This window comes from Melopsittacus undulatus, chromosome 6 (genome assembly GCF_012275295.1).
Source record: "Melopsittacus undulatus isolate bMelUnd1 chromosome 6, bMelUnd1.mat.Z, whole genome shotgun sequence".
Classification (NCBI taxonomy): domain Eukaryota; kingdom Metazoa; phylum Chordata; class Aves; order Psittaciformes; family Psittaculidae; genus Melopsittacus; species Melopsittacus undulatus.
The window spans coordinates 32,491,544-32,516,540 of record NC_047532.1 but is presented as its reverse complement, the minus strand read 5'-3'; the positions used below and the strand labels follow the sequence as shown (position 1 = coordinate 32,516,540).

General features: G+C 39.4%; 1 protein-coding gene across 1 annotated transcript; it reads right to left on the bottom strand.

Moving 5' to 3' along the window:
* Positions 1-574: 574 nt before the first annotated feature.
* On the bottom strand, positions 575-18,668 carry DIPK2A (divergent protein kinase domain 2A). The gene is made up of 3 exons (XM_005147121.3): positions 17,914-18,668; positions 4,137-4,440; positions 575-1,520 (listed from the first exon to the last, which is right to left on the bottom strand). The coding sequence occupies exons 1-3, from the start codon at positions 18,565-18,567 to the stop codon at positions 1,189-1,191; spliced, it is 1,290 nt and encodes a 429-aa protein (XP_005147178.2). The 5' UTR covers positions 18,568-18,668; the 3' UTR covers positions 575-1,188.
* Positions 18,669-24,997: the final 6,329 nt, after the last annotated feature.

Below are 24,997 nucleotides of genomic sequence, written 5' to 3'. Positions count from 1 at the left end.
CTGAGGTCAAGAAAAGGTGTCTAGAGTGAATACAGCTTAATCAATTTAGCCGGTAAACCAAAAGATGAATTTTCAGTAAACTCCATTACACTCGAATTCAACAGAATTGGGAATAATGCAAAACCAACTTCTAACTATAGATCTAGACATTATTATTCAAATTAAGGTTTTCCAGCATAAGCACATAGTTTCAGAAGTTCTTCAAAGAATAACCAAGGATCACTGAAGTTTGAATCTTCAGAATTATTAGCTTCACTACAGTATAGCATTTCTTTCACTGTTTATAAACTAATAAAACCATTTTCTTTGGTTTATGCGTAACTACACTGGCCTAGTTAATTCTTACTTTTAAATTAAGACAGATCTTTTCATTGTAGGCTCTGTCCAATTCTCAAGTTCTCTCTGTTAAAAGTACGAGTTTGCTCATGCCATGATTTCCTGCTAAACAGTGGTGTATATATTGGCATGAAGGGTAAATGTTTTGTACAGTAATGACATTAAGGGATATTTCCAATGGCTGGACTACAAAAGACATCAAATGAATATAGTTCAAGTGACATCTGAGTTTATGTCAATCTTAAAAAAAAAATACACAATGTCTAAGCATAGTAAAATACAGTGTAAACCCCCCTAAAATTAGACAGTAAACATAGGAATCCTGCACTCACAGTAGGAATGTACTGCACAGCATTAACATGAAAGCCTGTTAAATTTGAAAGAATGCAGACAGCTAGATTTACCTGGATGTAAATGCCACTTCAAGGTGTTTAAACAAACACAAAAATGAGACAATGCAGGAAAAGGCCTTTAAAACAGGCCATGAGTCTAACTTGACTTTCCAAGTAAGAACATCAGCTTCACAAAACTGTGACACTAATGCTGTTTTATGTAAAGTACCCTTTGACACACAAGCTGTCAATTAAACTATCACAGTCTTTAATGACTTACTCCCTTTTACATAGTTAGGGAGGGGAGTCAATAGTAGCTCAAGTTTTAATTCACTAAGTACCTTGTCTGTTTGCAAAGGAACATTACAACACCATAAATTTATTATTTTATGGTATTTATAAAACTGATAAACTAGGGGGTTTTTATGTTCTCTTTTTAATATGTAAGTTCAAAACTTCATTTTCTATGTGTCTTTGCAATAGTGTTTTAGCCAGTGTTGCAAAAAAATTTCACTGTGGACTACCTCACATTGTTACTCAATTGTGCAAGGTATTCTCGCAGTTCTTTTGCAGCTTGGAATCTACCATACCGCTTCTTTGGGTTGGCACACTCATCCAGCAAGGCCTCAAGTCGGCCATCTTTGGCAATTTCAGCTGGTGGGTCATGAAGTAGTCCTCCGGAAGTGCCACGCCACGTGGCATGTCTTGATAAAAGGTTCTGACAAATAGCATAATAATTGTGGTCCACAGTGACACGAGCACAAAGAATCTCTTTTGAGAAGGACAGACAAGCTTCTTTATCACAGTCATCAAATTTGCTTTCATACCATACATCCCAGTTTTCAGGTTTATCTGTGAAGTATAAGGAGACAGTAAAAATAAAGATGTGAGAGGGCAAAGAAAAGACCACATGTGTGGTCAATCAGAAACTCAATGCACAGCAAACTGGTTGCATTTAAATTATAAACCAACTTTGTTTAGATGAACTCTTAAATGTTCTAGGCTAAGATTTCATCTGACAGTTTGATATACTCTTCTGCTGAAACAGCCCTGGAAATACAAAAATAAGGGGAAGAAAAAAAAGACAGTACAACAAATAGTGAAGAGAGGGAAGGAGAAAAAACAGCACACTGAACACATGAAATCTACATTCACACACATACCCAGAGGAAAAAAAATGTAGCAGGAACAAGTACGAGAATGATCCACAGCTGAAGAGAAAAACAAACAAGCAACATGATTTATTTTAGCAACATAGGTCTGGTTTCCCCAGTTGCCCTGGGAGCTAACACTCACAACTGGTCTATCAAAGAACAAAACCAGTTATTGCAAACTGCCATAAACTTCTAAAACTAAGAAGTGCATATAAAACAGCAGAAGCATTAAATATAATATTTCACAAGAAAATAATAAAATCAACAAAACAAATTGCATTTATGCACGTATTAAACCCTACCTTACATATACAAAGTTACCTGACTTCGAAGATGCAACTAGTGCCCTTATCACAAAGCATTCTTTAAATTAACTTTGATTTACAGAAAATTTTTTCTACAATAATAACAACAATAAGATAATAAGGTTACTAAGTGTGAGACTTGAGTTCTTAATACTTTTTGTTAGAAGACTTTCATCTTAAGTTTCTAGATTACTGCCAGCTTTGAAAAGAGGTTCTTATCATGGAGTCCCATCATTTTGCATATCTCTTTTAACACTGTGATGTACATATTAAAATTTGTTTGGTAGTCTCTGAGCTGCTACTAGTCTACTTACTTACGGTGCACTGCAAGCTAGTCTAGGAAAAAAAAAACCTACTGAAGAATGACTGCTAAAACTATAAAAACAGGATGTAAAATTTGTACAATGAACAGCAAACCAAAATGTTAAAAAAGCCAGCAAAAAGGAGAATGAGAAAAAAGGACTTCAGCAAACTCAAATATGATATCCTCACAGAGTACAATTAGATATTACTGTACAGTGCAGTTGGATAAATGTACCCAATCAAATATCTAAACAGGCATATTAATCACTCTAGACTGAAACTGTTTAATGAAACTTTCCAGAATATTAATTAAATCAGTACTAAATGTTAATTTATATAAAGACAGAACTTTCTTGGGTTCTCATTTGCTTCCAGTGTTCTTGATTGTTAGATTACAAATCATGCAGCAAAATTAGGCTGAGAACTGCAGACAACAGATTAAGAATGACACTTTCAGCATTTTGCTTCTACCAGATGAGCATACATCAACTTTCTCAGAGTTCATTTGGTCATCTTAGTGACTGAGCAATTCAGACATGCTCTAGAAGTCAAACTCTTCAGTAATATTAAGAGGGTAGAGAAAGAAGAAAAAAAAAATTATTTGTGTGGCCCATCAAGTGCTAACATAAATGTACTAGATATTCAATATATTAAAAGGTTTTCTCGGAAGCCCAGACAATTTTAATCCAAGCTCCTTGAGAGCATACATTAAATCTAATTAAAAAAAAAAAAAACAACAACAAAAAACAACCAACCAAAAAGCAAAACTCCAAAACGACAAAAACCCAAAACCAAACCACAGACAAAAGAAACCCCATACAACACACTTCCTCACAGGGACGTGTGTGGATATAAAATACAGTCTTAAGAGGTAATTCAGCAGCACAGAAGATTAAGTCTACTTGCAAAGCTTAAAAAAAAAAATCCATTTATCCAAAGCAAACTGGAAACACTTGGCCTATTGCTATGAATTTCTGCAGAGCCTAGGGCTTCATGTTCAGTGTTGCTAGCCCTTAGGTCTGCAAAGTTTTCCTTATAAAGGAATACGAACCTATGTAATGCTCCTTTGTCAGAAATCTCTTCTGCTGCCACTGCTTTGAGCTTTTATAGTTGACAGAAAGATGAACGAATTTTCTCTACTCCCACCTGGAAACAGCACTAAAATTACCCATTCCTTCAGTTCCATTATTACAGAGCACCAATTTGAACAACTGAACCAGAGGCAGGCTATGTAACTAAGGCAAAGCAAGCAGTAAGACCGTCTCATCATTCACAGAAAACAGAATGCCAAGACTTCTGTCCTTACAGATGTCTGGAAAAGACAAAAGGAAACTTTTTCAACGAAGGCAGACTAGACAGTCAGCCAGCCCCTGTGTCTCTCTGTTCACCCATCTGTACAAACCCATTCAACATCCAAACTCCCTCCTCCCACTCCCACCTCTCCATTTATAACTGCATTACAGAGGTTAAAAGTGTATGGAAATCAAGTTCAGGTAAACTTAACACTTAGTAAAATTGACAAATTAGTCAAGTTAATTAGTGGTCTAATTCCAGAAGAAGCTAATTAGTTTGTTAATTAGTGGTCTAGTCATAAAGTCAACCAAACTTGTATTTAGAAGCTACACACACTTTAAATATTGTGCTTACAGAGAAAGAAGAGAGAAGAGATATGGAGAGAGGGGAAGGGAGAAAAAGACAACACTTACTCTGTCTGATTAACCTTTTGTCTGCTACCAGGACATTTTCTGCATCTACAATGATAACTTTCCCATCTCTTGGTCCAACTGCAAAGTTGTCAAAGCTGACATCAAGGAGGTAGAGTGCAAATTCAAAGTCATTATTTGTTAGCTGCTCAGCTATTTCCATTAATTGCCAGGCCAGATCCACTCGTTTCTCCCATGGTGCATTAAAGTAACTCCACAGCTCTTCTCCAACATAATTGACAGCCACCATTCTTCCGCATGCTCCTAAGTACTTTGCGAATGGCCAACCCTCATCAGATGGAAAACTCTGTATATAAAAAGATTTTTTGAATTTTCATTAATACAAAACAGCTTAGATTTAAAAGAGTGATCAATAATATTTAGAAAAGACATCTGTAAATATCCATCAACATTACATCTCCATGTATGTCTAAGTTTTGAAAGGAAAGAAAACACAACACAAAAAAATGTTTACATGAGCAACAGGCCCTGCTGGACTATGAAAAGGGAAGAGCTGGATGACCTGAAATAATACACAACTCATATATAGCTTTCCATATTCTACATACTTTTTCTTTTTTACACATACACATGCACAATTCCATCAAGTATCTTTGTCTATTAGTGTTTTATACACATCTGTTGTACTAATGTAAATATACTTCCCACTAAGATAATTTTGCATCTGATATTTTTAGTTAAAACCAACTCTTTTAAAAACCTGACAGAAAAACTTTAAAAAGTGACACCTTATCATCAACACTCCCCCCCCCCCCATTTCCCATTTTTCCCAGTTGATCAGATTCCATTCTGACTACACACCTTATGATGTTAGGACATGCTGTTACTATTCTCATCAAGAAGATGAGCTTTCTTGCTTGCAGAATGAAAAATACCCACTTTCATGTTTAAATGGCTTTTGTTGAATGGGCATGACTTAACAGTCATTAGAACACTTTTTGTTTGATATAATTAAAGCATTTAATAAAATGTTATGGAGGCCTCAAGTGAGCCCATATTGAAAATGAAGGCTGAGTACCAGGTTAACTTATACTTAGGTTCCAGCAGTCCTTGCTTAGACCACTTAAGAACATTCCAATTTGGTCATCTACAGTTTTAAAATTATTTAATATTTTAAATATAATTTTGAGACAGTAAAAATACCCATTTATGTGTTAATACTGTTTGATAATTGGATCCTGCTGGAAACTGAGCATCCTTTCCAGACTATTCTGCCTTAAGATATCCTCTATGGAACTTTCAAGGACTCTTCAAAGTTTCTACACAGCAAATCCTGTCTATATAGTACATGTGAAGAAATTACACTCATAACTGATATACATTGTTGACATGGTTTGCCATCTTTGTGGCAAACACCATTAAGCCAGCCTCTAACATTGTATGTGTAGAAGACAATTTTAGGAGAAATAACCATGTTTATCATCACAAAGAAGAAACTTTCAACCTTTCTCACTAAGTCAAAAGGAAATCAGACCCATAAAAATAACAGAAGAGCTTCAAAGTTTTTGGGGTGCCTACTTGTCAGGACTTCTCTATTTTGAACACCTGATCAACCTGCATAGATGAATCTGGTCATGAAAAATCCAGAGGATGACACAGAACTAGTTTGATAGTTTTGAGACCAGTACCATTCTTTCAAGCTGTGACACCATGTAACTGAGCAGAACTAAATCTCTCTCACCAACCAAATCTACAATGCCATAAAGATATCTTTATCTATAGGCTACAGGGCAATTTATGAAGGTGGTAATTATGGGCAAATACCCACTAGTTCAAGACAACCCAAGTGATACACCTGACCATTAAGAAGTTGGCAGCGTTTTTTTTTTTCGCTTGTTGTGTGGTTAGCAAAATTATCTTCCAATGAATGAAGCATGTGCTAATTCAGTGTTCCTTACTTATTCTACAAATATACCAATATAGAGAAAAATCATGCCTGTGGCATCAATAAACCAGTGTCCTGGGTTCAGCAGTAGCAGTCATTTTTATTCCTTCTTGGTAGCTGGTGCAGTGCTGTGTTTTTGACTTTCAGCCTGGGAACAATGCTGATAACACCGGTGTTTTTAGTTGTTGCTCAGCTATGTTTACTCTGACCAAGGGCTTCCTGAATCTCATGCTCTGCCAGGGAGGAGGGGAAGCCAGGAGGAAGCACAGACACGACACCTGACCCAAACCAGCCAAAGACGTATTCCATACCACAGCACACCATGCCAGTATATAAACTGGGAGCAGTTACCCAGAAGGGCTAGATAACTGCTCGGGTCAGGCTGGGTATTGGTTGGTGGGTGGTGAGCAATTGTGTTCTCTTCCCTTGTTATTTTCATTATCATTATTATTATTGGTGGCAGCAGCAGTGGTTTGTGTTATACCTTAGTTACTGGACTGTTCTTATCTCAACCCGTGGGAGTTACATTCTTTCAATTCTCCTCTCCATCGCTCCGGGAACTGGGGGAGGAAATGGAGGAGTGAGCGAGCGGCTGCATGGTTCTGGGTTGCTGGCTGGGCTTAAACCACAACAACCACCACAATAAAATTTCATGCACATTTATCATTATCGTATTCAGTTCTGGATCCAAACAAACCAATACACAAGCGGCTGTTGTTCATTAAATCAGTTATTTACAAGGGAACATGTTATTTCACTCAAAATGGGGCAAGCAGGAGGTGGTGCTGAGGTATAACCTCCGGAGAACTACTCCAGTGAGTAGCATCCAGTAGCATATAGGAAAATTCAAAATACTGCCTACTAGTCTCTATCAGGAAAAAGCCATACATCTTAGTATTGGGGAAGTCAAAATGTGTGTACCTATGTGCCCTGTACCCATGTAAATTTCCTTTCTCCATATCTTATAAACTCAAATTTGTACCTTAAATTTGAGAAAATTTACCTGATTACATTTTCTTATAAATACAGGTTTAACCAATTCCACCAACAGTACATAACATTCTTGTATTGCTGCATTTTATCAGCATTTAATGCAATATAGTCAATTCAATTGCTACAGCAATGATGCCTGAATATTTTTATATAACTATGACTCTGGACAACCCCACTCTTTTTCTTTTTCAATCCTCTCCTTTCTTATATTTCAGTCCTGCTCTGCTTATGCTTTTGCTTCCCTTCCCAAATAAAAATTCAACCACAAACAGTTGAACGTGGCAAATGCCATGCTAAAATTGGAAGCAAAGGTGTCCATCCCTCCCAACCCATCCAGCACACTCATTTCAATCCTCTCCATGTGATTAGGAATGCAGCACAGCTTTTACTTGCTGGGCCAGTTTTTGGTTCTATCAGTGGCCTGATCCAGCTCATCACATCACCAAATCATTCTAGTACTGAAAGAAGGAAAGGACAAGGCCTGAATAGCCAGGTGCAGAAGAAAGGACCCCTCCTCTTCAGCAGCACCAGGGATTTATGTAATGGATTAAACTGATTTTGAAACTACAGCATTAGTCACAATGGTACACTGATTATCAAAGCACATCTATTATCTTCCTGCATTCAGTACAATGAATTTCACTGCACATAAGAAATCCTAAGAGCAGTTTAGTTTACTAAGAAGTGAACATCCCCAAAACTACTAGTAAAATATCTGCATGGCCTACTGTAACACAGATATTTATAACTCTGTGGCAATAAAAAGATCTTCCGACAACAGGAGTGCAGGGAATCCTGCCAACATCTGCCCATGTATAAACATCTCTGTTCTGGCTCCCTTCCAACTGACATGTAATGACCACATCTACACTTCATTACCCAAATCAGTAGCCAAAGAAAGAGAAAAAAATATGCACAAGTTCCTCATTGAGCAGTTTTATACTCACTCAGTGAATTAGACAAGAATATTAATTGATTTGTTGTCTTTGCAAGCAGAGATTTTTATCTTTCTGTACTATTCTATTTCAAAAACATCTTTCCAGATGAAATTGCACCTAACAACATGAGGATTTTTAATTTTTCTTCATGTATTAGACTTTTGAAAGCAAGTAAGACATGATACAAATTTGTATGGTCATTGAACTTGTTTTCCGTGAACAAATCGCAATTATAAAAAAAAGGCCTGGTAGATAACTGCAAAAAAATCTCAGATTTCTTTGTAGTAATGCATAACATTATTTTAGGTTTTAATTCTCAAATTACTATTAGTAAATCTAATGAGATAATTCTGTACTTGAATACGCTATTTCAAGACTCTAAAATGTGCATTTGACAATTAAGATAAAAAATAAACTTTTCTTCAAAACCAGAACCAGCTATCTGACAAAAGAATCTGCAATCCTGATACACCCACTCACATTTTATCTGTGAATATACACACAAATGCCATGGATACCACAGATAATCAAGCCCTTAAATGTGTTTTAAAATATAGTAATGCATATGAAAAACTGCAAAGAGGTAGCTTCATAAGTTTTTTCTCATTACAGTTGTTATCACAGAATGGGTTTGGGTTGGAAGGAACCCTAAAGATGATCTAGTTGCACCCAGGTGCCATGGGAAGGGACACATTCCAGTAGACCAGGTTGCTCAAAGCTTCACTCATTGTGGCCTTAGTTACCTTTCTTGAAATACATATAGGTTTCTAACAGAAAGAATGAAAACAGTTAATGTAGCAAAAACCTCTGCCACCTCCACTGCCAGTGACACATACATACAAAAACCCTCTTTCTTTTGCCCTAATTAGCAAAGTTACGAGATATCTAAGCAAGGCTTAAAAACCTAGGCAAACCCTGTCAAAGGGACAAAGCACAGTTTGTTCCTGAAAGAATAATGGTACATTTATCTCTTAAAAACCAAAACACAACAATAAAAGCATTGTAGTTTCAAAATAAATACTGAAAATTAATAGGATGAATTTATCATTTCACAGAAGCATAAAACACACTATCATTTGCTGTCCTCACTTCCATCTGTTTAAACATGAGAAGATATATAAATCTGCCATTGGTTTCAAATGTTCAGAGCTGTGAATTAGATCACACAGTAAAAACTCACCAGCTTGAAGCTGATAAGGCCTATTGTAGTCTGCAATAACATAAATCCCCTTTGAATTAAACACTTAAAATAATATTGGTTTATCATGATCAAGCATATAATTCATCCTAATAATCAAGTCCAAAAAAGCCAAACCAGTTTACAACTGACAACTTTAAGCTACTGTTCCAATGTATTGTTAAAAACAATGTGCTTTGTATTTTCAAAACTACTCTAGATGATGCTATATGTCACTACCAATTTTTGTATAAAGTGCATTCCATCTAAAGAAAACAAAACAACAAAGAGCTACACTTTAAATATGATAAAATTAAAAGACATATGGAAAACAGTAAGGACGTTTCTTCCCACTCCTTATGAATCCAAATACCTTCATGGCAAAATTAAACTCTTTTTGATGCCTTCTTCACTTAAATCATCCTACTAAAATGTGTTTGCCCAGGCACAAACTGCCATGGCAAGTAGAATTTAGTAAGATCCTCTTCCTCAAATGGAAAAAAAATAGTTCTCTCTCACAGAGTACTGTTGATTCTGCAGTGTAAAACAGAACTAACACTTGTATTAGTCACCAAGGCAAGTAAGTAAAGCTCTAGAACCACGAAAAGCTAGAAAGCAGATTTTACAAGGCAAAGTTTCAGCTCAAAGTTAAAGAGCACCGTCTAAATGCAGCTGCCTTCTTATGTCAGGAAATGATGTGTATGCTAGAAGATCTATATCCAAACATATTTGTGAATGCTAGTGAGAATAACGAAAACAATTTCTCAACCATATGTCAAATCATTTGACATCCCACAGAAGTTAAGCATATACATATATATAGCCTACACACCCAGTGGATTTCATTGAACATTTCAAATATTAGCATTCCCACTGAAACTAAGTTGCTTTTATTTACTTTTGTTCAGTTTTATTACATTTCAGTTACTACACACAATTCATGCCAACAAGTGGAACATATCAGGCTTGACTGACACATTGTAGGACAAAATTACACAGACCACTCTAAATACTCAGAATGAGAAGCTGCTCAATTATTAAGCTAAACACTTAAACTGTAAAAGTTGTATTTTACTATGTTAGCAGAGGTATGTTATTTCTCCAAACAAATTAATGAATAATGATTAAACACTAGAACTATAGTAAAATTTAATGTTGTATTAGTTTTTACCTGTTAATATTAGTCTGCAGCTCATACTGCAAATTTAATTTGAATATCTGTTAGCAACCTGAAGTATTTCACTATAAAGAACTCCTGGTAGAGATGGCCTACTCTTATCTCAGAAAGTTAATTTGCAAAATTAAAGAGACTAAAACAAAGCCTCAATTACTTAATTCAGGGAAGTAAAACACAGCTCCCCCTCTACATCAGACATATCAGAAGAAAACGGACAACACTGGTATTTTAAGGTTTGGAATGCAAGATAACACATTTTTTCTGCATTAGTGAAAACTGTAAAGCATTACAATTTATCAGGAGGATTTCTGTTTAAGTCTGTACAGTGATTTCTCAGGATCCTCCAAATTACAACAGTCATTCATCACAATACATACCCCACAGTAACTTCAAGCATTTCTAGACATTCCTTATACTTTACTGACATGTCTTCACTCTAGGAAAGTTCACCAGAAAGAAGAACGAAAATAGTTTTGATCATGTGAGTAAAATTATTAAATATGTAACATGACAAGTATGAGACAGTTCTGGCCTAATATGTACACTCATATGTCACTGCAAAAAAAATAACTCTTCAGTTTTCAGTATGATCAAATCAGTGGAATATTTTTGTAATACAGTGTTACTCAATTTTAATTCAACAAAACAATATTCTTTTATTTCTTTTTAAAAATGTGCACAATGGAAATTCAGGGACAGACAACAAATTCACCCCCTTTCTCCACAATACTTAGAACCATTTAAAACAGGATTCACAAAAGACTGAAGCCTCACTTTGACATCCAAAATTCAAATCCATTGCTTTGTGAATTATCTTTTCTACAGGTGTCGACTGATTTGTGAAAAAATAAATAAAATAAGAAAAGTTAAGATCTGAAAAGAAAAAGAAAAAAATCCATCTACTACCCATAAAGTAGCATTTGTAGAGACATTCCTTGAACATAGTTTGCTTACTGCAAAAAGGAAAAATAGCTTTCAGACAAAAAAAAACAGTTTAACTGCATGCAAGCAATTTCGGAAGGCAGGAAATCCCGATTTATAATCATCTGGAGCAGAATACAGTGAATCTTTAAAATGAAATCATATACAAAATTGCAGATAATCAAAAAGACTCAAAGCAACTGGAGATAACATGACTAGCAAAAACTGATCTCAAACTCAGTTTTAACTTCTTCATAAAGATCAGAGGAAAGTATTGAACACATTAAAATACTATACATTAAATACTACTCAGCATGTCAAAATGACAGTTTTTATATGAGCCAGGACTTTAAATAATTCAAGTCCACTAGATGACATACCACGTAGTACAGATAACTGTCTTAAATCCACTACTTGGCTTTTAGCATAGGAATTGCGTATGAGAAACACCAAATCGAGTAATGAAGAAAATTTAAAAGGCACCAAGTATTAAAACCGGATGCATCCTACCAAAGTATTTAGAATAGAAGTACAGAAAATAACCTATGACTAGAACACTGTGTATGAAAATAAAAAGAGAAATCCTAGGCAAAAAAAATTACCATTTACTTCATACTGAGTTATGTGTGGATCAGCAAAGTAATTCTGTAAAACATTTAGCTATATGGCTACTTTGAGTGAATTCAGTGCAAGGAATTGTTTCAAAGAGATCACTGTTTATGTTTTAATATATGTTTACCAGATGTCAATTATTGTTCTTCCCATAACAAAACCAAACAGAAACCCCAAAGATGACATGAAGAGAAACCAGAAGAATTTTCAGTTATGTGGTAACAGGCTGTTCATGCAAAGTAATTATACTAGGAATAGAGATACAGCTGTTGGGCTTGTTTCAGTTTGGCTTTTTTTTCCCCCACAAGGAATAATGATCAGAAGTTGCAAGAAAAATAAAGTCATTAAGCTTAACTATTTGGAAAGCTAAATACATATCTGAAGGAAGAGCAACAATTCACACAATATATTTGAAAAAAAATGCAGAAATACTGCTACTTTCCATATAGGTATTTGAATTTTTCTTAGATTCAGAAAAACAAAAAGTCTTCAAGACTTGTAATTTACATACAAGATACAAACATTTACCATCATTTTTGAAGAAGCTCCATTTTAAGCACGTTGCTAAAAGCTACATCTTGAGACGAAGCTGCTTTAATGCACTCTGAATATAATTCATAGACACCTTCTGTAGTTTGAAAAAAACCTCAACACACACATTACTTGCAAGCATTGTAATTACTTTTATTTTAATAATAAAGTTTGCATGCAAACTTCAGTTTTGCTTTGTGTGCTGGTTTTACCTGGGATAAAGTTAATTTTCTTCATATTAGCTGGTACGGGGCTGTGTTTTAGATTTATGCTTGAAACATTGTTAGGAGTTCACAGATGTTTTTGTTACTGTTGACCAGTGCTTACACACAGCCAAAGCCTCTTCTGCTCATGCCACCACCCCACCAGTGAGTAGACTGGAGGTGCATAAACAGAAGACACAGCTGGAACAGCTGACCCAAAATGACCCAAGGGATATTCCAAACCATATGGCATCATGCTCAGCAAATAAAAGCTGGGGGAAGAAGAAACTCTAAACCCATTTTTTAAGTGACAGCATTTGTCTTCCCAAGTAATCATTACATGCGGAGATCCTTCCCAAGTAATCATTACTCCTGGAGATGGTATGCCAACGGGAAGTGGTGAATGAATTTCTTGGTTTGCTTTGCTTGTGTGCACAGCTTTTACTTCACCTATTAAACTTTTTATCTCAACCCACAAGTTTTCTCACTTTTATTCTTTGAATTCTCTCCCCCATCCCCAAGCAGCTGTGTGGTGCTTAGTTGCTGGCTGGGGTTAAACTGCAATACTTGGATAACAAAGCAAATGCACTGTCATTTTAATAATGCATCTGGCAGCACCATATACCAATACAACAGCCAACACAAAGGCAAGACTGCATGCTGAAACCAGCTCTAGATGCACTTCTGCCACAATTTATAGAATTTATGTTTAAGTTTTTCTAGGAGAGACGTAAACTCTTTTTAGCTAACCATTAGATCTTAGCAGGAATACAACTTTACCAAAAAAAACGCACTTTTCTTACCTAGAAAGAGTTTCTTACTTCACCCATCATGAGTTATACCCCCCACTTTGGCCTGCTTTTGCGCTTTGCTTGTTTTGAATAGCTTTAGGATTTTTCATGTTTAAGCACAAAATTTAAAACTTTGCCACTGGCCTTCATGTATTGGACAACACATGGTTGCATACTATGGCTCACAGCATGGCAGCTATGGTGGCACAACAGCAGCTCAAAAACTGTTAAGAGCCACAGTGGCTCTAAATAGGAAATCTGGAGCATGATAAGAGATTAGTGCAGGAGCTCTATGGAAAAGATGAGGCATGTGTAGAGAAAGCTTTATCATTTCCTAAAATCTTTCTGTTGAACTGCCTTGGTTTGGGGAAAAAGACTTTGTTAGGACTTGGGGGGAGGGAGAGGGTAGAATTTGGGTAAAAATCAAAGAATGAACAACTACCTTAATCTCTACTGAAATCAACAATATTTTTGGTTCCATAATGGTTAGTTTATGTTTCTATTTGCCAGTGAAGATAAAAATTAATGATGTTACTTCATGAAGTTGAATATCATTCTTTATTTGAGTGTACATCATGGTTAAAAAAAACAAACAGTTTTTAACTGTTTTTAAAGACAAACTAAAATGTGGATGGTTTATAAGAAGTCATAGGGTAAGGATAAATTTGCTTACATCCTTGTTGGTCCTATGAATTCTGCAAGAAGCGAATATTCACATTGCACTAAGTCTGTAATACAACTTATTTTTACAATTTTTCTATTTCTTCACAAGGCAACTTTGGCCAACCTATATTTGCAAGTGTTTGATGCATATAGTCATCATATTCCATCAGGAATTAAATACAATGCACAGATCCTATCTTCCAGGTAATTCCTATTTAAAATACTGTTTCCCATTAAATGAGTTAAAGAGAGTATCAGCAAGCCTTTTTGTTGCTTTTACCTGAATAAGCCGTTCATGTTTTTATAAAATATAAACATAACATAAAAGAAATCCTATAAAAATGTAGTAAATTTTCATTATAGATCAGAATTTATTCTACTAAAAAGTATCTGCCTTTATTGCAGAAAAGGAATACTAGAAAAGGGAAGGAAAACCCCATACCTATCAGGAGTTAAATCTTAAAACATTTACATTTCCAGTTGAACAAATCTTTCTTCAACCCTCACGTATAGGTTAATTCAACTGTGAATTCAGATTAAAAAAATGAGAAAACTTAATTACTGACTACAAAAGTAAAAATAATATTTTAATAACCAGAAAAAGATGTAAACTGTACAGAATAGTAAGTCAGCTGTTCTTTTGTCTGTTCCATGAAGTAAAATAGCAAAAGCGGTTGAATTCTTCACTGAGTACACATATGCAACTGTTTAACAAATGTGGATAAAGAAGGTTAATGAGAAAGCTATAAAAAATACAAATACTGAGTTAGGATTACAGTAAGTAATCTATAAAAAATTGTGCTGGTTTACTACTATTTAAAAACTTGTAATAAAAGTATTTTCATGTTATGGGTTAAAGCACCACCTGAAAACTTCCTACAGCAAATGCTGCAAGTCAGTTGTGGCAATATGCAGTTTGTAATCAACACCACTTTAAGAATAATCCATACTCCAAATAGACTTCCAGCTAAAATCCCAATCTAATAAAAATTCTTGTAATCCACAAATCACAATCTCTAGTAGATGACTGCAGTGAATTTTCTATTAAAAATCAAAGCTCAAGCTTTAAATTCAGTGCCTATTTACATTTCACTGCTCCTATAATTTAACTAAACAACACAGAACTTTATGCATGGAACACTGGAGAGTTTAGAAGTTACCTCCACTTCTAAACCAAAACTGTTATTCATGACAGTGATTTAAACAGTCACAGCAATGTTTCATGAAAGGCTTGAGGCAAAAACTACCAATACTTTGCTTTGTGCCTTCCACTGACAACCAGACATCATCAGTTAAATGCATTGAAATTCTACTTATTTTTTTATTTAAAAATAAAATCTCATTCTTTACATGACATAATGCAGGGTTCCTTTCCTGGAAGCAGCTGATTTTTAGAACAAGCTTATAAGTCTCACGCCCATGCTGGTATCTGTCCTGATCAATACTGCAGAAGTTATACCATAAGACATTTTATATATCTTACTTATAAATGCAAGCAAACTTCTCAGCAGTCTGATATCAATTCCGGAAAATAACTTCGTCTCTTGTAAAGAATGCCTTTCATCTTGCTGTTGCAATAGCTGCATAACACAAAATTATCCATTCCTTACATGTTTCTCAAGTAAAGCCTGAGAATAGAGTGGAATGTAACACATTATGCAAAGCAGGAGAGTTCCTTCAGATTTGTGTATTTAAGATACTTCATTTCCAACTGAGGGAAGGTATTCCAACCTACAGTACCCATTACCAAAGGTGATGAATACTTTTCTGGAGAACACATTAAGAGTGTTTTGACACACAAACCTGAAGTTGAACAAAAATATTTTCCAGGATATGCTTTATTCACAAAAATTTAAAAAATTCTGCAAAACACTTTTCATCTGACAAGAAGTGACAACTTTACCACACTCTGGAAAGTAAAGGTAAAGGATGCCTCACTTCCCACCAGTTTGACCTGCTTTGCTTTCAGCAGCACCTTCCCTATGATAAACAGCAAGCAAAGTGCTTGTTAAGTTCATGTCCACAGATTTTCATCTCTTCAACAAATCTGACAGCCTCAGGGCTCATCCACAGCTTATCAAGAAGCTGACAGGAATCAAGGTTCTTAAATTAACCCATGCTGGCCACTGCCTTTGATTCACCCCATGAAAGTAAATGCTGAAATTGTGTCACAGAATAAATTGGCCCTACAAATTATGAAAAAACATACAGAGCTCTTTTCTGGCCACCTAGGGCTATGCTCAGTACATTGGAACCAACGTTCAAACCAAAACTGTAAGCTGCATGAAATGCAGCCAAAACAAATTGATTCTCAAAGAACTTCCAAATACACTCAGCAAAGCAGTTTTGATTTTCTTAGTTAAGTGGAGTTTCCTTCTTCACCGTGCTCAGAAGCAACTTCATGGCTAAATGGAAGACATACTGTGCCCTAAGTCCGCTCAGAAGCAAACTGTAAACTTACTTTGCAAACAAACCTAAGAGCTGTACACCGAGAAACTGACGGGTATTTACTTAAAAACATGTTTTTAATTAAGTGGAGTTCATAACTGCATTTTCTAGAAATTCATAGGTGAATTTGCTCTGGGGCAAAGCCTGCAGCACTGCTGTTTGCGCATTAGATATTTCTTGGCCTCTCACTAGAGAAACAGCAGATGTTTATAACAGTAATCATGCAGTGATGCTTTCAAATTTATCTGCAAATACCCTTTTATCAAACAACAGACAAATGCAAGGACAGTTCAATAGTTAGTCAAAACAATTCTAAGTCCAAACTTACACATTAGAGGCACACTTGGAGTTCCCTCAGCAATGTGAATAGACAAAATACAAAGCTCCCCACATAAACAGATATGAAACAGAAGCAACTGAGTGGTACTATACAATAAAACAGCTTTCTACAAATTTTTCACTAACAAATTTATGCAACATTAAAGCACAAATTTCTGACCTGTTAAGATAACCAGTCCTTCCCATTAAAGAATATAAAACATGCAACTGACAAAAAGGAATACTGTTCGTGTATTTTTCACTCCAGTTTCAGGCTATGAACAGCTATTTCTAATTTTTACCAACAGGAAAACAAAAATTATATTTAGTTCCCATAAGAACACGACATAGCATGAGTCAGTTTTTGACAGGGAAACTGCAACATTAACGTTTATACCCACTATCTACTAAAGTAGACTCCAAGAAACTAATCACAGATTCCTATAGCTGCCTAGGAGTTTATGTATTACTGGAGGCGCCATAGGATTAAAGCCAAACACTTAACTGTAAGCAAGAGAGAAATCCACCAGAAATCACCTATCTGCCTTTCAGCATGCCACGCCGCCTTGCTTCCTGCAGGATAGCTGCTTGCTTTCACCGTCCGCTGCCAAGCAGACAAGTAAGCTCCCTGCCTAGATCACAAAAGCAAGAAGGATGTAAAAGCAGTTAATGCCTTGGGGCACAGTAGCACCGTGGAGGTGAAGAAAGAAATAAAGACTACGAGACTCCGTGAAATAAAGAAACGCCTCCTGCCCAGAGTGGGAACCAGAGACACTCTCCTCAGCCTGCCCAGCTGATACCTTTACATAAGTCACTGTTCAGGAAAACAGTTAGGACCCCGGCGTTCCACCGCTGTTTGAGGACAGCTTCCCGGGATCCCCGCTCCCCTACCCACAGGCACAGCTGCGTGAGCCCGGCGCGCCGCCAAACCACACGCCGGCCACGGGGAAAGGCCCAAGGAGGACGTTTGGCGGGGACGGGCCTGCCAGCAAGGGGCCCATGGTGTCCGACCCGTCTGTGACAGGCGGGGGCGGCTGTGCAGCACCAAGGAGAGCAAGCGGGGGCCCACCCACGCGCTGCCGGTGCCGTCGGGCTCGCTTACCTGCAGGACCAGCGGCTCGGGATTGAAGGCGAGGGTAATGAGGAGCTGCATGCGCTCCGAGTCCTTCAGGTTGCGCAGCAGGAAACTGCCGGAGTCCTTGGTCTCGGCGTAGCGGCGGACCAGGCGGTCGAGCAGGCGCTGCGAGGGGCAGTGTACCAGGTCCGACCAGCCCTCCACGGCGTCGGGGGTGAGGAGCCGCACGTCGCCGTTGAGGCTGGCGAACTCGGTGGCGTGCAGGGCCTGGAGGAGGTCGCAGCGGCCCCTGCCGGTGGCACGGCGGCAGATCTTGGTGTCGATGTCGGCGAGCTCCTGCGCGGAGCCCAGGCGCTTGAGGACAACGCGGCGGCTGCCCTCGCGGGGCTCCCCGTACCGCGCGAAGTAGACGTTCTTGACATTGAAGAAGTCGAAGAGGCGCAGGCGGCCCCAGCTCTCCAGCCGCAGCTGCCCGTTGAGGAACTTGCGGCACCAGCTGGTGCCCCAGCAGGCCGGGCACTTATTGAGCTGCAGGAAGCGCCGCTCCGACAGCTCGTTGCGCTGCAGCGAGGCCAGCAGCGAGTGCGTGTTCAGCACCAGCGCCGCCGCCAGGCTGCCCAGCACCGCCAGCTTCACGTAGCGGTACAGCCGCCCCAACTTCAGCGACACCAGCCGCAGCATCGTCCCGGGCCGGCCCAGCCGGGCCCCCCGCCCTGTGCCGCGCTCGCTCCCCGCCCCGGCAGCGCCGCAGCTCCGGCACCAATAAACTCTCCGCCTCGCCGTTCGCCCGATAAAAGGCAGCCAAGTTACTGAGGGGACGGCGGGGAGGGGGAGGGGAGGGGAGGGGAGGAGGCGCCAGCAGCCCGCCGGCCCGGCCGGCCCCGCCCCTGAGGGCGGGGCTCCGCCGCCGCTCCCGCCGCCGCGGAGGTGTGCGCGAGCCGCCCGCCCCCGCCTCTGGACTGAGGGGGTCCCTCCTCCTGCCGCTGCCCCCGCCCACCCGGGGAGGGGTCTCGCGCGAGCGCCGGCGGCCGCTGCGATTGGCTGCACGTGACGCGGCGAGGTCGCGTGCGGCCCACGCAGCCCCCTCCTCGGAGCCGTAGGGAGGGGCGGCCACGCGCGCGAGGGGGGCGGGTTTCGGGGAGGTCCTTGCGCTATAGCAGGGGAATGGGCGGGGAGGGGGGCGGGGCGAGCTTCCCTTCCCGCCCCTTCACCCACCGGCTCCCGTCGGACTCCGGAGCCCTCCGGGCAGGGGCCGGTGGGTTTTGCCGCGGTGTCCGCCATGTTCGCCACCCGTCCTGGGGCCTGGGGTGGCGATGCTCATGGGCCGCCAGCGGTGCCACGCGACTGGCAGGACGATCTTGTTGCCGCCAGTGCGGTTCCCATCACGCCGCGTGGCCCAGCCCGCCCCTCGCGGCCCTTTCACGGCAGGCCCGCCTACAAAGGTGGCCCTCTCTGGACCGCCGCTATGTCCAGCCCGGCGCGGCGGAGGCTGCGGCAGCGCGGCTCAGGTCTGTCGCTTAAGCGGGTGCTCATTGGCGCGCATCGCGGTGCCGTGGCAGCCGCGTACCCAGGAGCGGTGGGACCCGGCCTCTCGTCCTCGGGAAAGGCACGGCCCGTGCGGTGCTGGGCTGGCTGGTGTCCGGCGGGCTGCGGGAGCTGCCGCCGTGCCTTCTGTGCCCTGCTTACGGTGCTTTCCATCAGGAAAGCAGCACAGTACTGAAGTGCCAGCGCAACACCTCGCACAACTCTGTGTTATTTACACACAACTGATACACCGAATCCAAGTGTGTAAACCAGTTTCGTTCGCTGGGGCCATGGGAAAGGTTTTATGGTTTCAAATTCCAGTGCTGGCAAGGGCCAGTTCAGGTGCTCTATAATGCCTTGGTTTTAATGTGGGACTACACCGATTCTTTGACGTATGTTCATCCCATCCCAAATACCAGGAGGAGAACTTACACGTTGCAGCCACCAAGCCGAATGAGTGAAGAATGTAGTGTGCTGTGCAGGCTGCTGTCACAGTTTTTCCCTGTCAATGGTGTCAATGTTACTGGCCACAGATTACAAACCGTTTGGTAAAACAAATAGAGCAGAGTGAAAGACATTAAGAAGAAAAAAGTAAAAGTTTTAATCTCTGTTTTTTTCAAGTCAGCATGTGCTCTTCTGAGTTACAACCTTCATATTACCTATTCAGTCTGAAATTTGCAGTGGGGAGGCAATCATTGGGGGAGGAAGTGTAGCAGACTGGATAATTTCCAGTTATTTAATTTACATGATACATAAATTCTCGTGCTTAGTATTTAGAGTATTGAAAGTACATTTTTCTTTTTACATTAGCATGCAATTATCTCCAAATGTACTGTATTTTGACATTTATATCACAGAATGGTTTGGGTTGGAAGGGACCTTAATGAGAAGGACTTGGGGGTGTTGGTCGATGAGAAAATGAACATGAGCCAGCAGTGTGCGCTTACAGCCCAGAAAGCCAACCGTATCCTGGGCTGCATCAAAAGATGCGTGACCACCAGATCAAAGGAAGTGATCTTGCCCCTCTACTCTGCTCTTGTGAGACCTCACTTGGAGTATTGTGTGCAGTTCTGGTGTCCTCAACATAAAAAGGACACGGAACTGTTGGAATAAGTCCAGAGGAGGGCCACAAGGATGATCAGGGGACTGGAGCACCTCCCGTATGAAGACAGGCTGAGAAAGTTGGGGCTGTTCAGCCTGGAGAAGAGAAGGCTGCAGGGAGACCTCATAGCAGCCTTCCAGTATTTGAAGGGAGCCTACAGGGATGCTGGGGAGGGACTATTCATTAGGGACTGTAGTGACGGGACAAGGGGTAACAGGTTGAAACTTAAACAGCAGAGGTTTAGATTGGATCTAAGGAAGAAATTCTTTACTGTGAGGGTGGTGAGGTTCTGGAATGCGTTGCCCAGGGAGGTAGTGAATGCTCCATCCCTGGCAGTGTTCAAGACCAGGTTGGATGAAGCCTTGGGTGATATGGTTTAGTGTGAGGTGGACATGTTCCAACCATGGCAGGGGGGTTGGAACTAGATGATCTTGAGGTCCTTTCCAAGCCTAACTATTCTGATTCTATTCTATGATCATCTAGTTCCCCCCCCTCCGCCATGGGAAGAGACATCTTCCACTAGACCATGCTGCTCAAAGCCCCATCCAGTCTGGTCTTGAGCACTTCCAGGGATGGAGCAGCAACAATTTCTGTAGGCAATCAATTCCAGTGTCTGACCACCCTCACAGTAAAGAATTTCTTCCTAATCTCTAATTAAATCTACCATCTTTCAGCTTAAAGCTATTCCTCATGCACTTGTAAGAAGACCCTCTCCAGCTTTCTTGTAGGCCTCCTTTAGGTACTGGAAGGCTGCTCTAAGGTCTGACATGAACCGTCTCCTCTCCAGGCTGAACAATCCAACCTGTCTCAGCCTGTCTCCATAGGAGAGGTGCCTCAGCCCTGTGATGATCTTTGTGGCCCTTCTCTGGACTTGCTTAAGCAGGTCCACATCCCTCTTGTACTAGGGGCCCCAGAGCTGGACACAGTACTCTAGGTGGGATCTCACAAGAGCAGAGTAGAGGGGGAGAATCACCTCCCTCAACCTGCTGGACATACTCCTTTTGATGCAGCCCAGCATATGGTTGGCTTTCTGGGCTGCAAATGCACATTGCCAGGTCATATTGAGCTTCTCATCAACCAACACTCCAAGCCCTTCTCCTCAGGACAGCTCTCAGTCCATTCTCCACCCAGCCCGTATTTGTCCTGACCGAGGTGCAGGACCTTGCATTTGGCTTTATTGAACTTCATGAGGTTTATACTGGTCCATCTCTCAAGTGTGTCAAGATCCCTCTGGATGGTATCCCTTCCCTCCAGTGTGTTGACAGCACCACACAGCTTGGTGTCATCAGCAAATTTGATGAGGATGCACTTAATCCCACTGTCCATGTCACTGGCAAAGATGTTGAACAGCACCAAACCCGCCTCCATTTGTGTACATAGTCTTGATGCCACATTTCAAATAGCAATACTAGATCTTGAAGGGTGATTTTTTTTTGCTGGAGGTAAACTCCAGACTCACTAGCCAAACACATTTGGTCTCCTTTACATGCTGGCAGTGTTTTTTCATCTAACAATATTTAGTCTGTAACATACTAAGTTACTAACTAATCAAAATATAAACAAATATATTGAATTAACATTTACTTCTACATTGCTTATTTCTCATGCTTTCTCATTTGCACAGTTATGGGGAAACAGCTTGATCCTTGTGAATGTGAACAGAATATTTTAATTTTTACTAGATGAAAACATTTTATAGTACAAAGAACCTTTTAAATAGTTTTAACTAATATGCTTTTCCAACAACAATGACATGTTCTTAAAGTATTTGACATTGCAAATCCATAAACAAATAAATCTGGTTTTAAACAGACCAGAAAACTTGTTCTGAGTTACATAAAAGTTGCTATTTCTGGGTTCATTGGTATTCATAGGAGACTGAGGTTGTTTCTGAGGGATAAAGGAAGGTGGAGGCTGCCTTTTTATACAATGTGACTGTAATTTAGTTTCACAGGCTAATTTTAATAAAAGAAGTGAAGGAGACTGAAAGGAAGATGGAACTGATATAATTTGGAAGACAGAAAAGTGGAGAAAAAAAAATTGAGGCAGAGTTGGTAGGTAAAAAGCAGAGGAGGGAGAGCCACAAGTAAAACATTGTTAATTCTGCAAGAATTACATATATATATTTTAATGTTTAAAAAGCCTGATACGTGAATGATCTATTTCAGGGGGAGAGGGGATTTCATTTCAAGGTGCAGGGTAATGCAAAATAAAGTAGATAATGCACTATAATGCACACATTTCCTGTTTTTCTGCAGTTGCCACCCTCTGACTAAGCTTCAAAATGAAAATTACAGTAGTTTTCCTGTGAAGGCTTCATTATATATGACAATATAAGTCATCAAAGCTTACAGTGACTGGAATGAAAATACAGACCAACAGTGGAGTTCTCCGATGTACAGCAGATTAGTGCAGTTACACAGGGCTTCTTTGCAGTACCTCAGCAATAGGGTCTCAGTTGCTGTATGTTGTGAAGTGTCATTCTAACAGTTACCTATTATTGCTGGCTCCATATATGGATTTTTTACATCTCCCATAACAATGTTGTAATGGAGTTATGCACAGATGTTTAATAAAAGTGGACATAATATATTCCCACTGTTTTCAGATACATCAATAGGCTTCATGAAAATCGCAGACTGTATGGCTACAGAGACATCTTATACATCAAATTATCTAGTATGTTGATTTGAAGGAAGATTTGAATAGATCCAGGCCTTTTCTCTCCATGGGCAAAACAAACAACTGACCAGAATTTAAACAGTTTAGAATGAAAAAATAATCCAGCAACTCTATGTAAAGGACTGATAACAGACTCTGGTTTACTAAGGCACTTCACTCCAAGCATTTCTATTTCAAACTGCAGAATAAGCAGCTGTCCAAAATGACAAGTGTCTCAAAATCCTTGCAGATACTGAGAATCATCCAGAGTATTCTTTTGTGTTTGTTTGTTTTTAAATTGGCTAGGGATTCATTCCCCCATGCAATCACGAAATCACCTTGCCACTTTCAAAATAGAGACCATTGTCACTTTAACCAAGCAAGTCTGAAAGATGTGCCAGAAAGACAAATCCTAAATTCTGCACCTTTATAATCAAGAGTTTACACATTTCTGTTCACATACATCAAACTGATTGCATACACAGCTTGTGTCACAGGAATGGCCGCAGCGAGCAATTCCAGAGATTTCTGAATAGTCTGCCTTTTTATGTTGGGGGATATTCGCAGACTGGGAAAAACAGTCAATATCCTCAGACATCTGTAAAATTGGATCTTTAGGCAGAAAAGAGAACATTCCTGAGAAAATCTGGATATATGTCTGAGCTGTGTAAACTGTCCAGCCAACCATCTATTCTAGGTGTCTTAGAGACCAAGAGGAAGGGATACTGTTTGAAGGTTTCTAAGGACATGTAGCATAACCTCTGTTCTGTGTTCTACCTTCTGCAGATTCAAAATCGATTTTACCATGTCGCACCACTCACTGTACAGCAAAATGAAATTAGCATTGTGGTTCTGGAAAAATAACACCTAGAAGGTGGTTTAGTTAATCTGTCATATGAGAGGTAGGAGGGATTGTCCTTTAACCAGTACACAATTGCAGTAAATTGGTGTTTTAATTGTCTGTGTATTAATTCCCGCTTAAAGTGCAAGGAAAAAAAAAATGAAAAAAACAACAAAATTACATTTTTTTTATAAATAAAACATCAAATTTTTAATTGGGGTAAATTTCATGCAGATAACATCCTGCACATAGTGCAGCATAACAAAGAAATACTGGCTCTGTAGAATTTTTGCCCTGAGTAATTTGATGTTTTTCCTCAGGTTCTTCTTCCTTTAATTGCTAAGTATTACACGCTAAAAACAGCTGAACAATGTTACAGGTAATTTTGCTGAATCAACATCCTAACAAATGTGCTTGATCATCATGATACATTTGCTAATTATAGTACTGAACTTGAATATCAAAAGCTGCAAAAGTATTTTAAAGTTCTTTTTCTTTCCTTGCATCTTCAATTATAGATTAAGGATGGTTGTTATTTTTGTACTTTAAAGTCAATGTCTATCTTTATTCTGATTTCATGCAGTATGGCCTTTATACTGGTGTAATAACAAGGTGGGAGTACTTATGTTAATTTGTGAAGTCTATTTAATTTGTTTCTTGTGGAAATTTGAAATCTCACAGTGAAAACAATGATTTTGTTTTCATCTTCAAACAGTTTTTACCATAAACAGCTAAGACATTTTCTTTCAGTGCAGAATTTTGCTACTTTTATGCGTATCTTGATTTTATTCAATCAAACCTATGTATAAGTATTCTATAGCATTTGATAACATCTGATTATTTAAATGTATCATTCCTTAATGTGGATTTTCAGGTTTGTCTGCTAAGAAGGCTTAGGGCTTTTTTTCCTTTCTTCCTATATACCACTCAATGATCAGTCTGCAACTTTTGTAGTAATCAGAATTTTCATGGCATAGAAATCG

Bases quoted from the DNA above. Each gene is read 5' to 3' on its own strand.
- DIPK2A (XM_005147121.3), bottom strand. From the start codon at position 18,567: ATGCTGCGGCTGGTGTCGCTGAAGTTGGGGCGGCTGTACCGCTACGTG. The intron at 4,441-17,913 runs GTAAGCGAGCCC...TTTTATATACAG, and splicing joins CCGAGCCGCTGGTCCTGCAG to AGTTTTCCATCTGATGAGGG. The intron at 1,521-4,136 runs GTAAGTGTTGTC...TATACTTCACAG, and splicing joins CAAAAGGTTAATCAGACAGA to ATAAACCTGAAAACTGGGAT.